General features: G+C 37.8%; 1 protein-coding gene across 1 annotated transcript in view; it reads left to right on the plus strand.

Annotated features, from left to right (window-relative positions):
* CCDC93 (CCC complex scaffolding subunit CCDC93) overlaps positions 1 to 17390 on the plus strand; it is a 49804-nt gene that overhangs the window by 21315 nt on the left and 11099 nt on the right. Inside the window, exons 10-18 of the mRNA XM_080399196.1 lie at positions 459 to 509; positions 1554 to 1640; positions 6460 to 6576; positions 10898 to 10960; positions 11158 to 11231; positions 11763 to 11844; positions 13128 to 13199; positions 14286 to 14357; positions 14639 to 14747. Coding sequence (XP_080255322.1) covers positions 459 to 509; positions 1554 to 1640; positions 6460 to 6576; positions 10898 to 10960; positions 11158 to 11231; positions 11763 to 11844; positions 13128 to 13199; positions 14286 to 14357; positions 14639 to 14747 — 727 coding nt within the window. The remainder of the gene's footprint in view (positions 1 to 458; positions 510 to 1553; positions 1641 to 6459; positions 6577 to 10897; positions 10961 to 11157; positions 11232 to 11762; positions 11845 to 13127; positions 13200 to 14285; positions 14358 to 14638; positions 14748 to 17390) is intronic.

A 17390-nucleotide genomic window follows, 5' to 3' on the forward strand; every position in this document is an offset into this window, starting at 1 on the left:
TACCTAGTAGGCATGGATGTTACTAACTTGGGGGAGGACAGCAATTATCACTGCCCAGTCATTCTCTGTAAGAAGGAAAACTTCCATGCTTAGCTGAAGTGAGAGTTGCTTCCCACAGGAGAATATGGAACCTGAAAATTATATGTAAAATTAAATGGTTTTTGATGTTTAGCGCCAAAAGTCTTGACTTTTTATTTTTGAATCTGAGAATTTTTAAAAGGTCAGTTTTCAGTTGACGGTAGGAGCTGAATACTTTTGAGTGAACCTGTACTGTTATAAGGAAAATTTGGTAACTTTAGCTACTCCTTCTTTAACTTGCACAGATTTACTGTCTCATTACATGCATTACAATACAGATATGATACTAATTGCATATATGTGCCCCTGTCACTAGGCAGAAGTAAGTTAATTATTGAAAGATAAGTTGTTGTATGTAATTCCTTGTGTTTTTGTCCTAGCTTCGCATTAAAACTCTGATGACTGGAATGGCTGCAATGGCAACAGAAGAGGTAAACAACAGTGAAAACTGATAAAACTTTGTTTAAATTATGAGTGATTATGGCAGTTATTTCTAAAATCAGGTTAGTGGTCTGAAGTCTTGGATTTTAAATTTTCATGAAGTGAGTGCAAGAAAAGATGGCTTAATTGGGAAGACAGTATTATTTATATTGCTTTTATCATCTCAAGACAAATTATTAAGTCGTCAGCCTCATAAAAAAGTGCCTCATTCAAGTGTTTTCTACAAAGAGATTTTCAGGGGAAAGACGTCACAGTGCAGCTACATAAGATGCAGTATGATTTACTTTACTCATCTTGTGAAGATATCTAGAGGACTAATCGTTTTACTGGCAAGAGTAGAGGAAAATTTTACATATTTCAGTGTGTTTTTCAAAGCACTGGAAAATATTTCTAAACACCATTCGTCTAAGGAAATGAAAATACTGGATGTGTATCTTGTTTTCTTAATTGGTTGTAGTTAATGGAACCTGTAGGCTGCTGTAATTTTGGAAATACTTACATTTTGATTTCTGGGTGACAGGACTGGGAAGAAATTCAGTTGTTAAACATTGTTTCTGTTTATGCTGAAGCCACAGAAGAAAAGGTAGTAATTAGGCTAGTCTCCAAGTTGATTGACATGCTTTCTACTGAAATCCACTGTAGAAATCAGTTCTACTTGAAGATTGGTTTTAGACATGCATTCTTTGAAAGGTGCATTGTTTCACCCATCTGCATTTGTTATAATTTGGCTCAAAATGTGGTACAATAGTGATATATTTTTTTTATTACCGTGCATGCAAAATTCAGTATACAGAATACAATTAGAAGTTTTTGAAAATATGAATTCAAATTTGATAAAAGGTTGTAAGTGAGAAATTTCCATCAGCGAAGTGTTTTGGGGGAGCGCAATGTTTCTTTTTTAAATTATTAGAGATATTTTTTTTTACCCAGTGCAAAGGTTTTGTATATTTTTGTTAAAATTAGAGCTTGGGGAATTGCCATGGAAAAAGCATAGGCAATTCCACAACGCAAATATTTTCTTGACACAATTGCAGGGCAAATTGACAGCAAGCACAGTTGGTCAAATTGTTGGACTCCAGTCAGATGAGATCAAGCAAATAGTGTCAGAGTACGCTGAAAAGGTAAGTGTGTTACCTGATTGTGTTTTACAGACACATTTTTGATAGCTTGTTAATTTAGGCCTTAAGCTTCCAACTTAATTGCCATGATTCTTTTGAAACAACAGTGTGTCATGTATGCTGTGGATAGCAGCATAGTCAGGATTCAGGAATGTATTTTAATGAGATTTAAATATGCACAAGCTTTTGGTATGGTAGTACATATTCCTGAATTGCATTCATGAGTAGTTAGTGTTTAAGCACTTGCTTAAACATTCTCATGAATAAAGAGCCTGAGTTGATATCTGTTCAAACCAGAGGCCTAAATTCTTAATGCATTTTAAAATGTTCGATGTTAAGTACAAAAATACAGTTCTGTGGGCCTGCTCAGAGAAGAAGCTAGGCTGCTCTGCTCTGATCCCACACTGGGATCTTACTTGCAGTGGGCTCCAATTCCCAGTCATGCCATGGATCTCTAGTTTTGAATATAGTGTCATCAAATCTAAACCTTTGTTGCTTTTAGAAGTCAAGACAATTAAATGTACATATTATCTCCATTACTGGTGTTCAACTGAGATGGGTTTTACAGTATTGTGAAAAGAAAATCTGGCTTTTAAAGCAATTAATACATACAATACATCACTGCCAGGTATGAGTTATAGGTCGCTCTTATTTGTCCAGTAGTCTTCTCATATTTCTTCTTTTTTGTTGACACATATGAGGTATGGAGCTTTCCCTTTTGGGAGATAAACCCTATAACTCAGAGTCTATAGCAAATTCTTGGCCTTTCTTCATTATAAAGGATTAGAAGAACAGAAGCCCAAGGGTCATATTTCAACATTACATTTCTTCTGTTCTGAGAGAAGGCAGCAGGACCTTGACTATTATAGTAGAACAATGATTAATACTCTGGAAAGTAAGAACTGATTCAAGTCAAACCAAAAATATATTGCTTTTCAAATCTAAGAGATGTGACCAAAAAAATGTATATCTCTGTGTATATATTCATGCACCAGAAAAATGAAAATTAAGGATGTTATCAAACAGTTTATTGAAGCATTAGCAATGTTTGGATATAGTTCTAATAGTTTTAACCCCTTGTAACTACATAGTTTGAAGAACACAGCAGTGCTTTTTTGTCTACCAGTCCTAACAGAAGGCACAGGCCCAGTGAAGAAAGCTGTCAGACAGAATTCTAGATTCGATGTTGTATGTGCCAGGACCTTTCTTACAAGATGGCATTTTTGCAGAAGATCAGTGCATACAGTTTTCTGCATTTTCCCCTCCTTTCTGCTGCTGTTAACTTGCTGGGCAAACTGGAAGGAAGATACCAGTGTTGTTCCTCACTTCCTAAAAATCCTGGCAGGAAATTATTGACATGGCTTTTGTCTGTCTATTTGTCACCAGCTTTAAGGACAGTTATTCAAAGTAGCTTTGATTTTGCTTGTTGGAAGGATTCTTACTCTGAGGATCTGTAAGTATAGTCATAAATAACAAGTGTTTTTTTCTAGGAGTAGAATAGGAGGAAAGCTTGTTCCCTGGTAAAATGAGAGAACAACTAAAACTAGAGAAGTGCTGTCTCAAAACTACCCCCTTCAAAAATTCCTGAAGGAGAATCCTGTACAACAGTTCTAAATGCTGTTTGTAAGTTGCTTCTGTCTTGAGAAGTTGACTCAGAATATTATTTGACTTCTGTACTCCTATATCAAAGATTACTATTACACCTTAAACAGTCAGTTGAAGTAACATCTAATGAGCATTTCAACCATTTAGTGTGGTTAGGGATTGTTGTTCAAGGAAGATATTAAATTAGATTTATTTATATTTTTTTTGGTTTGAGGAAACCCTCAAAGATAAAGTGATATGCAGTGATTTTTATCTTTGGGTTCCTGGGTCTTGGGAAAGCATCAAGGAAAAATGACAGCAAATTACATTGAAATAACTGCTAAAGATCTGCATGGAACTTGACTGAAAACAAATCTGAACTGCTACAGGCTGGAGATATTTTGGGTTTTTTTACCCAACACCCCCTGTGGGCTTGAGACTGAACCTCAAACTGAGGTAATTATCATACAGCGGTTTGGGTTGGAAGGGACCTTAAAGATCACCTAATTCCACCCCCCCCGCCATGGGCAGGGACACCTTCCACCAGCCCGGGTTGCTCCAAGCCCCATCCAGCCTGGCCTCGGGCACTGCCAGGGATGGGGACTAACTATAACTAATGATGGAACTGGTCACAGATCTAAACCTGTGAAGTCTATTTGCTAGTAAGGAGAATGGTTGAACATGAAGATACAAACACAACTAATTACTATATTTACTACTGCTGCAAAATTTGTATTTTTGTACAGACTTTTTTTTTAAGAATGTGAGGTTCTGTAAAGAAAGATCATTACTCTAATTATTGGAAAGTGCTATAAGCACTGATTTGTGTGAGAGTATCTCATTACGAAGAATAACATTACTTGCATATCCTTCCTTCCTCCTTCCCATTTAAAACTTCTACATGTGAACAGTGGGAGGCAGGCTCTTGAAGTCTAGAATTAGCCATTTATTTTGGCTAGCAGTTTTTGAGGTGTCATAGTTCAGTGATCCTTATGCACAATTATTATGGCATTTTAACTTAAATTCTGTCATAGAAAAAGGCTATTAACACTTCTTGTTTAACTTGCTTGATTTGGCTAAATTTTTTAGGGCATTTGAGCAGTTGTGGGGAACAGGAAGAGTACAGAAGTGAGTCTACACCTGTCAGCAGTGGGGGATAATGTGTGTTAACAGGGAAGTTGAAGGATGTATCCACGTATCCCTTCTTGTCACATGTAACTGAAGTTCTTGTTTTGAGATAGAGTACCAAACTGATGATCTTAAATAGTCAGAGACACTGGTGCTCAGATATGACTTTCTTAAATTATGTTCAAAAGGCAATGGCTGTTTTGGTCTAGTAAGAGACCAGGTGACAACAATACTGTCAAAAGCAAAGTGGTTTCTGTAACTTGTACTTTCTTCCTTCTGTGCTAAAAGATGCATTTTTCTCAACAGACTGGAACACAATTCCTTGGGAACTTTGTAGTGTTGCTGCAGAGCAGATCCTTAGCCTGCTTTGACTGCATGAGGCTTAACCCTAGTTTCTTCATTTGCAAACCAAAAGGATTTTTCTGCAGAAACCTCTGTATTACAGTGATGGTTATTTCCCATTTTCAGAAAGCAAGTTTTAACAGCCCACTTTTTGAGAGGTGACCTTTCTTTATACCAAAGCTGTACTGTGTGCATTTTTACTATTTTTGCAAGAGCAGTCTCAGATTGGTTTAGCTTATGTTTTTTTCTCTTCCAGTTTTCTTGATTTGCACATTATGCTTATTAGATAGGCTAATCATATGATGAGGAGGATGGAGTCTTAGAACGCATGACATGATGAGGGAATGTGACTTGACTAAATTAGAGGAATAAGTAAATCTGAATGTGTATTTCTTAAATAGTTCAGTGTTACAGATGTTGCTTAGAGGCATTTTTTTTCTTTCCCAACAAATGGAAAGTACCCATGTGACTTGGGTTAAGATATCTGAGTCGGTCTTTTCTTGCTGTGGATGTAAAACTAACAAATCATTAAGCTGCTCTTCAATATGAATGACACAGGAAATGGAGAAGAGGAAGATGGGTTTATGCCTCTTATTTTTATTTAAAATTAAGCTGTTAATGAAGACCGGCTCTACCCGTCTGCCTAGAGTGGATACCAGGAGCAAATATGAGTGAGGAGGATTTCGTACTTCCTGTAACATTTTTGCTGGCTGTACATTGCAGTGGTTGTCAGTGTTTGATAATTGTTCAAAAAGCACTTGGTATTGAAGTCTTTGACAGGCTCTGCAAATTGACACCTGACGTACTTGAAATTTAGCAGTTTTTCTAATGAAATATTGGAAAATGGATTAACTGGAAAAAGAAGTCAGAGTGCATGAGGGAAATTACCAAAACGGATGGATGGAGTATTAAAGTGAGGACTTCCAAAAGGTACAAACACTGTTGAGGCAAATAACCACTTAGACATCTAGCTGTTACTGAGTTTCACTCATTCTTTTGTCTATAGCAAATACACAATTTCTATTATAAATGCTATTCCCAGTAAGGAATGCTTCTGGCAGCTTTCATTTCACAATTCAGAGAGAACAGGAGACTGGAGCCAGATTGCTATCTTCATTATGTATTTGAGACACTTTCTTGGTAATGCGTGCTGGATTGAGTGGTTTTCAGAGACTGGTGTCAGTAGCACACACACATGCACAAAAAAAATGCTTGAAGTGCTAAATGTATCTACCACACCAAGTATGTCATTGTCATTCAGCATAAAGACTCATCTAAACTAGTATTTCAGAATCCAAATATACAATTTTTCAAGGCTTTAAATTCTTTTTATAGTTCTATATATCTACTTATTGGGGTATGAAACATCTCTGATTCAACAAGGTCAGTAAATACCACTGCTTAACATAGTTTTTAGCATGTTTTTGTATTTTCCACTTAAGAACTCTACCAGGTTTTTGCATCTGTGCTGCAGTTAAACTCTTTGTTTCTTCTAGTATGCTGTAGTGTTTTTCCACCTGTCTCAGAGCACCTGACTTCATTTTTAGCTTGCTTTACCTGTTACCTTTGCGATCCAATTCAATTGTTCAGCCACTTCCTTATCTTGATGCGAGATAAATCAGGAATGCATTCTTTCTGTTGGATAGTGTGACACAGTTCTTGATAAGGAGTATCACAGGTTTATTCTACTTTGGCATTTCCTGAGCTATTGAAGAAGCAAAAAGTTACGGCATGAGGTCCAACAGGCTGTTCTTACTGCTTATTTTAGCAATCTGAGCTTTCTGCTGAGGAGCGACCAGAAAGGCTTGGAGCTGCCCAGCAACATAGAAGGAAGGTGGCATCTCTGAATAAGCAGATTTTGCAAAAAACGAAACTCCTGGAAGAGGTAAGTATTGTGTATGTAATAAAGAAGAAAACATTGATAAATGTGGTTGATCACAATGTTTTTGCCATCCAGAAAAAAACTTGCAAGCTCTCTTCTGTATGAGCAATTTGTCATGCTGAACATTCATTTCAGCATCTCTGAATGTCTTGCTTGCACATTTATTACTAAGACAATGTGGCTGATTTTATATTAAAAAATTGTATAGCCCTGTCTGTGAGGAAGGGGCTAGCTAATCAAAACATGCTTTTCCTTCCCCCCCACCCCACCTGTCTTGGAGAAAAACAGAGGAAGTATCTTCATTTGACTTCTTAGCTATAGTGTTGAATGGGCTGTTTCCATGATTTTAAGAAACAATTTCGGAGGTTACTCTATGTGCTAGAAATGAAAGACAGGATGTAATAAAAAGCCATATGAGCCAGCTTGTCTCAGGACTGACTGTGGTGGGATTTTTTTCTTGCTTGTTTGTTTGGGGGTGGTTTTACACAGTCACTGCTTGGTTCACGTCTTCACACTTATTTTAGGGGGGCAAAGGCTCTTGCATTTGTGCGCATACTCTGTAAGTAGGAGCAAGAACCACCATTCCTGTGTTTTAACCTACTTGTGCTATTGCCATTTAAACCTAGAAAAGAACAAGTGGAGAAGTTACGCCATTAATGAAATATTGCTTTTAATTATGCATACTGCTGTGATCAGCAACATGCTACCTCTAGCTTGCAGAATTTGGTGAAAAGATAGTGCATCAGAGTCCGTAATTGGAAGAGCTTGCCAAAAGCAAATATACTTGAGGAAAAACTGTGGCTGACTTCTGTGGTTGATACTCTTGTCAAGTACAGCACTGCTCCAGCAGCCTTCATCTGTTTTTTGTTTTGCTCTGCTCTTGTCAGCAATGTGTTAACGCCTTACATCTTGACTGGTTTTGCCTATTAAATGTTGGGGGTACAGGGGCTCCAAAAGATAGCGCTGTATAGCATGTTTTATGAGGCAGTAGAGTGTTCAGTCTTACAAACAACAGAGGTAGAAGAATGGTAGTTTTGAAAGCCTTACCTACTATGGTGTAACTATGGCAGCACCAGATTTTTAACCTCGGCCACTTACTAGACCTGACTTTTTTTAAAATTCTACTTTTAGAAGAGTCTTTAACAGTACATTAAAGTCTTCTATTTAAAGGATATTTATTCCTTCAAGACTTAAATCTCCTTTCAGTAAAGCATATGCTGTGAACTCTTCAGTAAAGCATATGTTTTTGAATCTCTGGCTAGCATTCAAGTAATACTAAGTTTAAATAAAGCTATAGAAATAAAACCTATGCACAAGAAGTTGGAAAGACTAATTGCCTATCCTGCTCTGTGTTTTTTCTCTTCTTTTTCCCCAACTTTAATAAAAGCTTTATGAAGAACTAGTGCAGTTTCTTCTTACTTTATTTTGCACAAAGAAGAATTTTCAGAGGGTAGAGAATGACAGTTTAAGTGGTAAATATTAGAATGCATTTCCTTTGGAACATGCTGAACAAGGGGGTGTTTTTTGTTCTTCTTAAACTGATGCATTTCTTGTGTTGCCCTATTGGTGCGCCTCATCTGTTAAAAATGGCATTTTTTTCCGTAGTCAATAACCCTGTACAACTGTTAGTTGCACTGTATGTTGAATGTAAACCATGTCTGTCACAATTTCTCCCTGTTCTAGAGTGAAATACTAGGAAGTATTATAATATACTGAAATTAAATACACATTTACTTATTTATTTCACTTGAGTTTGTATTAAAACTTCGGTAATACGAGTTTTCCATGTCTATGTCAAACATAACTTTGGTGCCTTGTCAAGATGCTGACTGTTATTAAAAAAAAATACTGACAATACCTAGCATTTAGATTCAGGCTGATGTGTCAGGCTCTCAAAATCATAATATGGGCTTACAGAGAGTTAAATCCTGCATGAATTCCCATGTTGGTTTGAGTGTTTTTCCTGAAGTAGAAACAGAAATTGCAGAATGAGATCTTTGGAAATTCAGGAGTGCAGGGAAAACAAGAGGATGTTCAGTGTATCCTAAGTCGTTGCAGTGTGTTTCTGTCACACATCAACTCTTCTAAACCATGATGGCTATGAGACGGGCATATGAGGGAGATACAGATGTGCTGTGTGTATGTTGTAGAATGGAGACAGATGCAGGCTCTTCCAGCAGCTGCTCTGAGCTAAGCAGGTTGCAGACTTGTTCGAGATAAGATGCTTTGTTGTCATGACTGACAAGTGTTAAACACTGCCCTGTTGTAACAAGGGGCAAGCTTGCTCAACTTCAAAGATGTTCTAGTACAGTTCTGCAGCTTTTGGTTGTGCCCACCAGCTCACATCCATCTGCAGTTTTTCTGCAGTCAGTATGTAGGCATACTGGAAGCGTGCTTAGTTCAAATTTTTTTTAAAAAAAGTGCAGTACCAGAACACTGCACCAGAGCCCTTGCATTGGGAGAACAGTTGGTGTTCTTGGAGGCAGTTGGCTCAAGCGGGATTTTGGGGAGGACAACCCAGGTACGGTTGTGTAGGAAGAGCAGCATTAAGGAAACTGTGACAGCTAGCTCAGGTTTCAAACAACGAAAAAGTGCAGTAGCACAGTTCCCCACTCCTGCTGTTTCCTTGATGTTTCTTGCCTAGTTGAGCAGTAGGAGAGGCTGGTAAATGAGCTTAGCAGTTGTGGGTGGCTTTTGCAGCTATTCTGTGTTGTGCTGTTATGATCTGGAAAGCAGAAAGGATCTGACAAAGTCTATGCAGCCTCAATGACTGAAATGTTCAAAAGCATTTTTCTGTAACAGATGGCTCCCATTCTAGAGAATTGTAGCATATTGTGGCTACTGAATTAGCAATACAGAATATGCCTGTAACTAGATATATGCTGACTGGATTACATCTTCGTGCCTGGTGCAAGTAATTTCCTTTACCGGCTTCCCTGGCATATGAATGAATGTATTTGCTTGCTTTTCCAGTTACTGCTGAGAAGAAAGCAGTTTGGGGTGGGCAGGAAACATTGTAAACCACACAAAATTGATGCAGTCATTACTTTATTACAGATCTTCTAACTGCCAAACAAACTTCATAATCCACAGGAAAACTTAAGTATTTCTGAATCTGTTATCATGCTATTTGTCATTTTAACAGTTAAGAGCTGTTTAATTCTGGGTTGCTATTTCCAGTACATATGTCTCAGTGCTGAGTTTTCATGTGGGGGAAAAAAGTACTGACAGCTATAACCCAAATATAATCCTTTTATCACTTCAATAAAAGTTTCCTGGCTAAACTATTTTATTTTTTTTTTACTACTTGCCGAAGACAGCTTTTGAAATCAGTGACAGTCAAGACCCCACTTTTAAAACATGTTTGAAGTTCTGGCTTCGGTACTGCAGTAAGTTTTGGCAAGAGTTCTCATAGCAAATAGTTCTTTAATCTTTAGGTCAGTGTTCGTGAGATGTGGACTGCAGGCTTATAATTGTTTTGGGGTTTGCCCACCTACTTACAATTCAGTCTGTTGGTGAATTACTGGTGAAAAATACGGAAAACAATGAAAAAAGCTGTCTTTTTGTAAATTTGGTTGTGGAAAGGGATGAGTCACAGCTCTGTGTTGTGAAAAGCAGCATGAAAAAAGTGGAACAGAAACCAAAATGTGCGTTTCTTTGTTTGTAACACTTCTGCTCTACTTCTGTAACCCATGTCCCATTTTTGTTGTTACGATTTGCAATATAATCTTTATTTTTTTATAAAAGGACTTTAAAAAAGGATGTTCTTCTAAAATTAGCCTCTATAAATTATTGGACAAGTGAAATATCCAGTGATGTTTTGCTAACTGCCTTATTAGACTTCCCATATTTACACAAAATCATAAACCAGCTTGCTTATTTGCTATGGGCGTGTCTGTGGTATGGTGCCATGGCATTTCTATGCAAGTCTTGAATCACCCTGACTTATTTGGAGAAGTATGAAATGGGACTCTTTTCTTTAGCCTAGTGTGAAACTAGACCAGTGTAACTGGGCTCGATAACTTTGAGCAGTTTAGGAGAGATCCTGTCTAATAAGTTCACATTCTGTTCACATCTGTCTTTGAAAAGCTGCTGTTTATTCCGGGACCTAATACATGTTTGCTGCTGTTAATTAAATATTCAACCAGAATTCTTGTAATCAAATGCTCTTAGAGTAGATGACAAGAAAAGATGGTGTTTGTGATGGTTGGTGTATGGTTTAATAGGCAACCTTTATTAACAGCTCAAAAATTGCTGTTCTCCATTACAGGTGTAATTGGCATGAATACAGAATCAAACTCTTTTTCTTTCTCTTTAATAATAGTTGCAAGCTAAATGTACTGATCTGCAGGCAAAATGTACAGAAGCAAAAAAGACATTAACGGAGGTAATCCTTCTTTGGTTTTCTGTGTACTGATTCTAGCAGAATAATTTTTGAGAAGCTCTGTGTGTAGAGGGATGTATTAAATGGTGAAGGCTTTTGACAGCTTAACTCACTGATCGCATGGTGTGGGAATGCTAAGTACCTTGAAATATTTTATGTGTGGAAGTGTATTTCAATTGATTCCTAATTGCAACCCTTAGGTTAAGAGTTACAGTGAAAAGCTGGACAAGGAATTGGCAGCCTTAGAAACAATAGAATCCCAAGCAGATTCTAGGTAAGTTTCTTCCTTTGTGACCTGTGAAATTCTGAAAAATGGTGGTTTTAAAATGAATCATTGAATTTTTCTTGCTTTGTCAACCTTAATAAATGATTAAAATTTAAAAATTAAATAATTCTCCAGCTTGCTTTCTAAAGACAGGAAAATATTACCATAGTGTTCAGTCAGAATGAAAAGTGTCGATCTGTAGTTGAAAATAATTGTAGGTGTTTAAAGCAGAAAAACCCTAGACACGTTTGACAAGTAGATGAGGCCTTCCTGATTTATTTTCTTCATATTGGAAGCCTTCAGCTCACATAAATTAAACAGGAGTCTTTCTCAAAACCTCCACAATAATGAGGCCAGAACATAGCAAACACATCAAAATACTCTGTGTAATACTACACTTTTATTTTGACTTTTGTATATCAGTGGTGATACTTGGGGTTTTAATTTACACGGATTTTGCTGGACAAATGTCTTTTAGTTCTCATCTGTTTAAATTAGAAAATAAAAATCTAATGTGTCTTACTAGATCTTCAAATTTAGCTTATTACAGAGTCTGCGAGCGCTGGTGGCCATGAATGAAAACCTAAAAAGCCAGGAGCAAGAGTTCAAAGCACATTGTAGGGTAAGTTTTAGTTTCTTAAGTAAGGATTCATTTAAAACTTGGTAAATAAGTATTATACTTCTTCCCAATTTGTTGTGTTGTGTGTGTTTACTGGTAGTTCCAGGTTTATATTGAATATTGCCCCCGGCTTGATTTGCAGCAGAATTATGGACAATTGCTCAGTTCTGCAGTGTATTGTATCTGCAACAAGGCTGAAGACCAGGAAGGTTGGAACTAGATCAGCTAGCTGGACTTGCCCCCTACCTTGGAGCAGGGAGGTGTAAGGAAGGCTGCCAAGGCATCTGAGTTACTGTGGCCTTCAATGTGCCGTTGTGCCTGAGACTGTCGTACAGGGCAGTTCCCAGACATGGAATGCCGGATCAGCCTTACCCTGGTCACAGCTGTGGCTCTCCTTGGTTTCGTTACCATTCTGCTGAGAGCAACTCGGGGTGGGTTGATGGGGAGTACTGACACCTAAACTTGCTATTAGGTGGTACTAGATACCCCCACCTGTGCTATTCAGAACCTGGAATGGATTGTCTCTTCTTGGATAATGCAGCCAACACTGACTTGAGGGGAGGTACAGCACCAAGAGGCGGGCTTCCTGAAGGCCCTTAGCCTTGGAGCAACCCACCAAAAAAAGACAAGACTGAGATGAAGCTGTTACAGTTTTCAGGGCGTGTTTCAGTTTTACCACGTAATAGCTGTTTTGCTGTTTACTGCTGTATTTATGGACTGACCAGAAATACGGTTGGAGAGAATAGTTTTCATTTTCTACCGTTTAAACGGTAACGGATGGGATTTAATAGAATGAAAAGCAGTAAAAAGAAGTGGTGCCCTGAGGTGTAGACTGAGCATAGGAACCTTGTTTTCCCATACATACTCCTTTGGAAATCTCTGAAGGATTGCAGTGGAAACTACCTTGCAAGTAATTTTAGATTTGTTCGTTTCTAGAAGTGCCATATGTTGTGGTCCGGTGTCGTGCTGTTACTGTTGTAATACTCCTTTGCTTCTTCAGTCTCATTTTCGATGTCAGTCATTAGTTGTCTAAGCTGGATCTAGCATATTTGAAAGTGAGAAATAAATCTGTTCCCATGTTTGATAAAAACAGACAGCTCTATGTAATGAGTAATAATGGATGCCTTACCCTTAAGTAGGGAATGCTGTTTAATCTCACAAATTTAAAGTGTGTGGTCAGCTCCACAATTTTGTTCAAGGTGTATGTTGTCAAGCTTCCTGCTCTCCCCTGTTAGGAAGATAGGTCTCAGTTAAAAGCCACATAAATTTGTTTGTTTTTTTTAAAGGAAGAAATGGAGAGACTTCAACAAAATATTGAGAATTTGAAAGCTGAGGCAGTGGAAAATGGGGAGGAACAGGTAATAGCAAATGTCTATATTCAACGTGTTTTAAAATGTTGGTTTAGGTCCTGAATTTGGGAATGTACTCATAAGCATTAAAGTATCTGTTGCAATCTCTGAAAAAATCTGTTCTTTCCCCCCTGGTAGAGCCACAGTTCAGACTAATAGTCGTAGAAATACAATAGACTGAAAATAGCTGTAATATTCTTCATTATTCTTGGAGAATCCATGGGGCTAACTCACGGGTGGTTTTTTGTGCATTTTACTGCTTTCTTTGTGGTACCTGAGGAAAATCTCTGGGTATTAAAAGCAGTGCATAGCTCTGACAAAAACAGGCCTTCTTTGGAAAGCATGTTTGTTTTGGTGGGTTTTTCCCCCCCCCTAAAAATGGATTTTGTTGAAGGATGAAAGCACAGGTTTTCAGTGGCTCAGTACGTCGCATATCATGAGCAGCTGTCAGAAGTTAGGCTTTAACACAAGTGCATCCACACTGATGGCAATGAATAATGAATGAACAGAAAAGGAAAAGCTTGAATGACTTGTGTATTTAATGGGTAAATATTTGATACATGTATGCCTCTGAAATGAGGTAGATTACAGGTTCCATGATACTGCTGTCGTTCTGAGCACAGCATGAAAAAATTAAAATGTAAACCTAAATCTTAAATTTTTAGACAAGAAAAAATTATCTTAAAAGTCCACAATCCAGGATTCTAGAATACTTCTCAGAGGAGGGTTTATGTTCTGTCCTGGACTATGTTTATCCTTAACCCCTGCCACTGAATCAAAGTATAAACATTTAGACAAGGAGTATGGACAATCTTCCAATACGTATCTTCATTTAAAGTGTGACAAATCTTAACAGCTAAAATGTCAAAAGTTTAAAAGCTAGCGAAATGCACTTGTTTACAGTAAAAGATGTCAGGTTTTTAATGCAGATTCTGAGTCATTGTTAAAAAAATAACAGCAAATGGTGGTGTTACTGTGGGAGCCATTAAACAGAAGACAGGCAAATATAGAAAACAAGCCCAGTCTGCACATTTTTGCACTACAGCCCTCATATGCTGCTCTAATATACAATTGTATTGGGCTCTCAAATTCTAGGAGCCAAATAGGATTATAGAACAGCAGTACAAAACTGAGAAAGATAAACTTCAAAAGATCCGGCTGTTACTGGTGAGTAAGTCTGTGAATTTACTTGTACAAAATTATTGGCAATTTTCTTATCTTGTAACTTCTAATACTTCTTTTTGTTTTCTAATCTTAAAAAGTTTTTTTTTGTCACAAATCAATTAGGAAAAAAAAATTGAGCCTTAGCCAATGCGCACTTTTTTTCTTTTTTTTTTAAATTATGTAGTAACAAAGTATTGCTGGGGCAAGGTGTGGGGGGCCTTCATCCATTTTAAGAAGAGAACAAGAAGAGGCTTTGTTTTCTCCCCTCTTAACTTTCTGTTCAGGCACGAAGAAACAGAGAAATAGCCGTTTTACAACGCAAAATTGATGAAGTACCCAGCCGAGCTGAGCTAACGCAGTATCAGAAGAGATTTATTGAACTTTACAGTCAAGGTATGTATATCAAGCAGGAGCATCCTGCTGAAGGCTTAAGCCCTGAAAGGTGGGCAGTTTCATTTTAAGCGTATGGCATGTAACAACAGCACTTGCTAATTTTGTGCTATTTTAAGGGTCTTTTGGTATCCATGTCATACGCCCTATTCTCAAGGTTTTATAAGCTGGTGATAAAATTTTCCTAAGGGTGGAACTTGATGCACAAAATCTCTGGAGTAAACTGTCTGCAACAGGTTCAGTCATTTAGGTTAATGACCACTGTGTTTAGGAAGTCCTTAATTAACCATTTACAAGTGAGGTTGCTGTAAATTTGAGTTGTGTTTAATTAATTGTTTTTAGCATTAGTTCGCTTTCATTGTTTTCATTGACATGAGATACGTGGTTGTGGACCACACTACGTCAAAAACTATGAAGTAAAGGCAATTTCTTGAAGGGAATGTTTTCTTTCATTTTTTACTTATAAATACCCTGCAGTATCTTGGTAAGATCAGAGTACAAATAGTCTTTAGCTCTTTTTTTGTCTGGTAAGAAGTTACAAAATGGGAAAATGTGCTCATCTGACTTTTTTTTGGATAGATATGTGTTTGCTGTGCATGGATATTACTGAACATGCAAACTGAATACAATTTTAAGATTGTTCCATTAAACTGTTAACAGACCAGTACACTTACTGGTGTATATTTAATGTAGCTTGTGTATTAGCATAAGCTAAAAAAAGTTTCTACCAAGGAGAACTAGCAAATGTTTTAAAGAACCTCTGCATTTGTTAAATATGTGTGTGAACCAAGCTCTTGAAGGTTGAGCAGTTCTAAATTGTTGTCTAACTTGGATTCAAATCCCTTGGCCTGGCGAGAGGCATCAGTAGTGACATAGTTGTGTGCTCTCTGCCACGTATGGTGTCTAACTCAATGCAGAGAATAATGCACTTAACTGAATACAAGTCCAGTACTTCTTTCCCACGGCTTTGCTTCTTATGTGCCATGCAGTTTATTTAAACAAGTCCAGCTATAAAGACAGTTTTGTTGTCTTGCATTACATTTTCGATAGATTGCTTTCTCTGTCATGTCTAAGAGAATTCAGACAAATAACCTATGGCCAGAGCATCTACCTGCTCAGAAGATGGAGGTTTCATTTATATACGAAGTACAGAAGGGATAAGGTCAAAGAGACTTCTTCAGCTTTGGGTGTAGATTTAAGGTGCCTTGAATTTTATGGGACTTCATTTTCTGTAGCACAAAATGTGTGTAGTAACTTAGATAACACACTACTCAATTGTGGCCAGGAACCTGCATTGTACAGGTTGAGCTTTTGGAAATAAGAGCTGAAAATCTCTAGCAAGTCTTTCTGTGAATGGTGGTATTTTTTTGGAGACTTTTCATTTAGCCAGATTCAGGCCATCTTCAGAGTTGCCACAACCTGGTTTGTGTGGGGGTTTTGTTTGGTTGGGTTTTTTTTTAACTTTGATTCAAGGGGTGCTTCTTGTGATCTTCAGTGATGCCTTCCAACCTCTGATTCTGTACTGAAATGCTTTTAGGTGCCAGTATTCTGTGCTTTATTTTTGACCTAACTGATCCTCCTCCCTTGAAAACATTAAGCTGTGGTTGTAAGAGAGTAACTGAGGCTCTTGGCTCCTTCTTCCTCTTCTTTTTGTCTTGCCTTACGTGGGCCGTGGTGTGTGCCCGTAAGGCTCCATAAGCTGGCACAACTTTCTAGCTTGGTGGAAATCCTGAAAAGTTTTCTTCTGAATTGGTGTGTGGAATCCACTCATCAAAGATCTGTGACTACCAGAGCGGCTGCAAGAAAGGGAAGAGAAGGTTTTTCTCTTGGGAAAGGCCTCTTCCATTTGGCAGCAGTCCAGCAAAACTCAAACTGATTAAGACAGCACACCTGAAGTAAGCCTGTTGGTGATCTTTGTGCTCGTGCAGTTTTTCAAGGAGCAGCCTGATTCCAGCCCTTGGAAGAATCTTTGTGGAACATGCAGAGCAGCCCTTATTAACTTGTCAACCTATCCCAAGCATTCCGGAATTCCTCGGTGCTTTCCTGCTCCTGGTACTCAGTAATGTAAAAGTGGAGGCTACAATATGCGTATACCATGTGTCACAATCGTACTGTGGCAATGAGAAACCTCTTTAGTCCCAAACGTGTCGCTACTGCAGCAGTAGCCACTGCTGGATTTCTGTCACTAAAAGATTTAGTTTCAAGCTGTGGGTTACTGTTGGGCTTCAGCTGGAGAACAGAATTGCACAAATCGGTCAGGATTTCTTTAAAAATGTGGATGTTTAGTGACATTGTGATATGGGAAGGAGGTCATGCTGTCTGTAAATGGTTCCATTCAAAAACTTAGTCCAGCACATCGGTTCAGTAGAGATTTTATTTAAAGATGGCAACTTGTTACCTTTATTGTTTAATGTAATGACCACGATTTCACTCTGGTTTATCTTTTTTAACCCATACTTTTTTTCCAGGTCAGTGGTTCTAGACAGTGCTTAACGTGTTAACCATAATAATTTTTGCCAGCTGTCCTTCACTGTTGAACTTTTTTGGGGAATCACAAATATCTTGGGTTTCCTTTAGGCACTGAAGAATGAAATAATAGATGAATACTTAGTAGATTTGAGTATCAGTCATCATCTTGTAGGCCCA

The sequence above is a fragment of the Falco punctatus genome, assembly GCF_963210335.1.
Source record: "Falco punctatus genome assembly, chromosome: 8".
Taxonomy (NCBI): Eukaryota; Metazoa; Chordata; class Aves; order Falconiformes; family Falconidae; genus Falco; species Falco punctatus.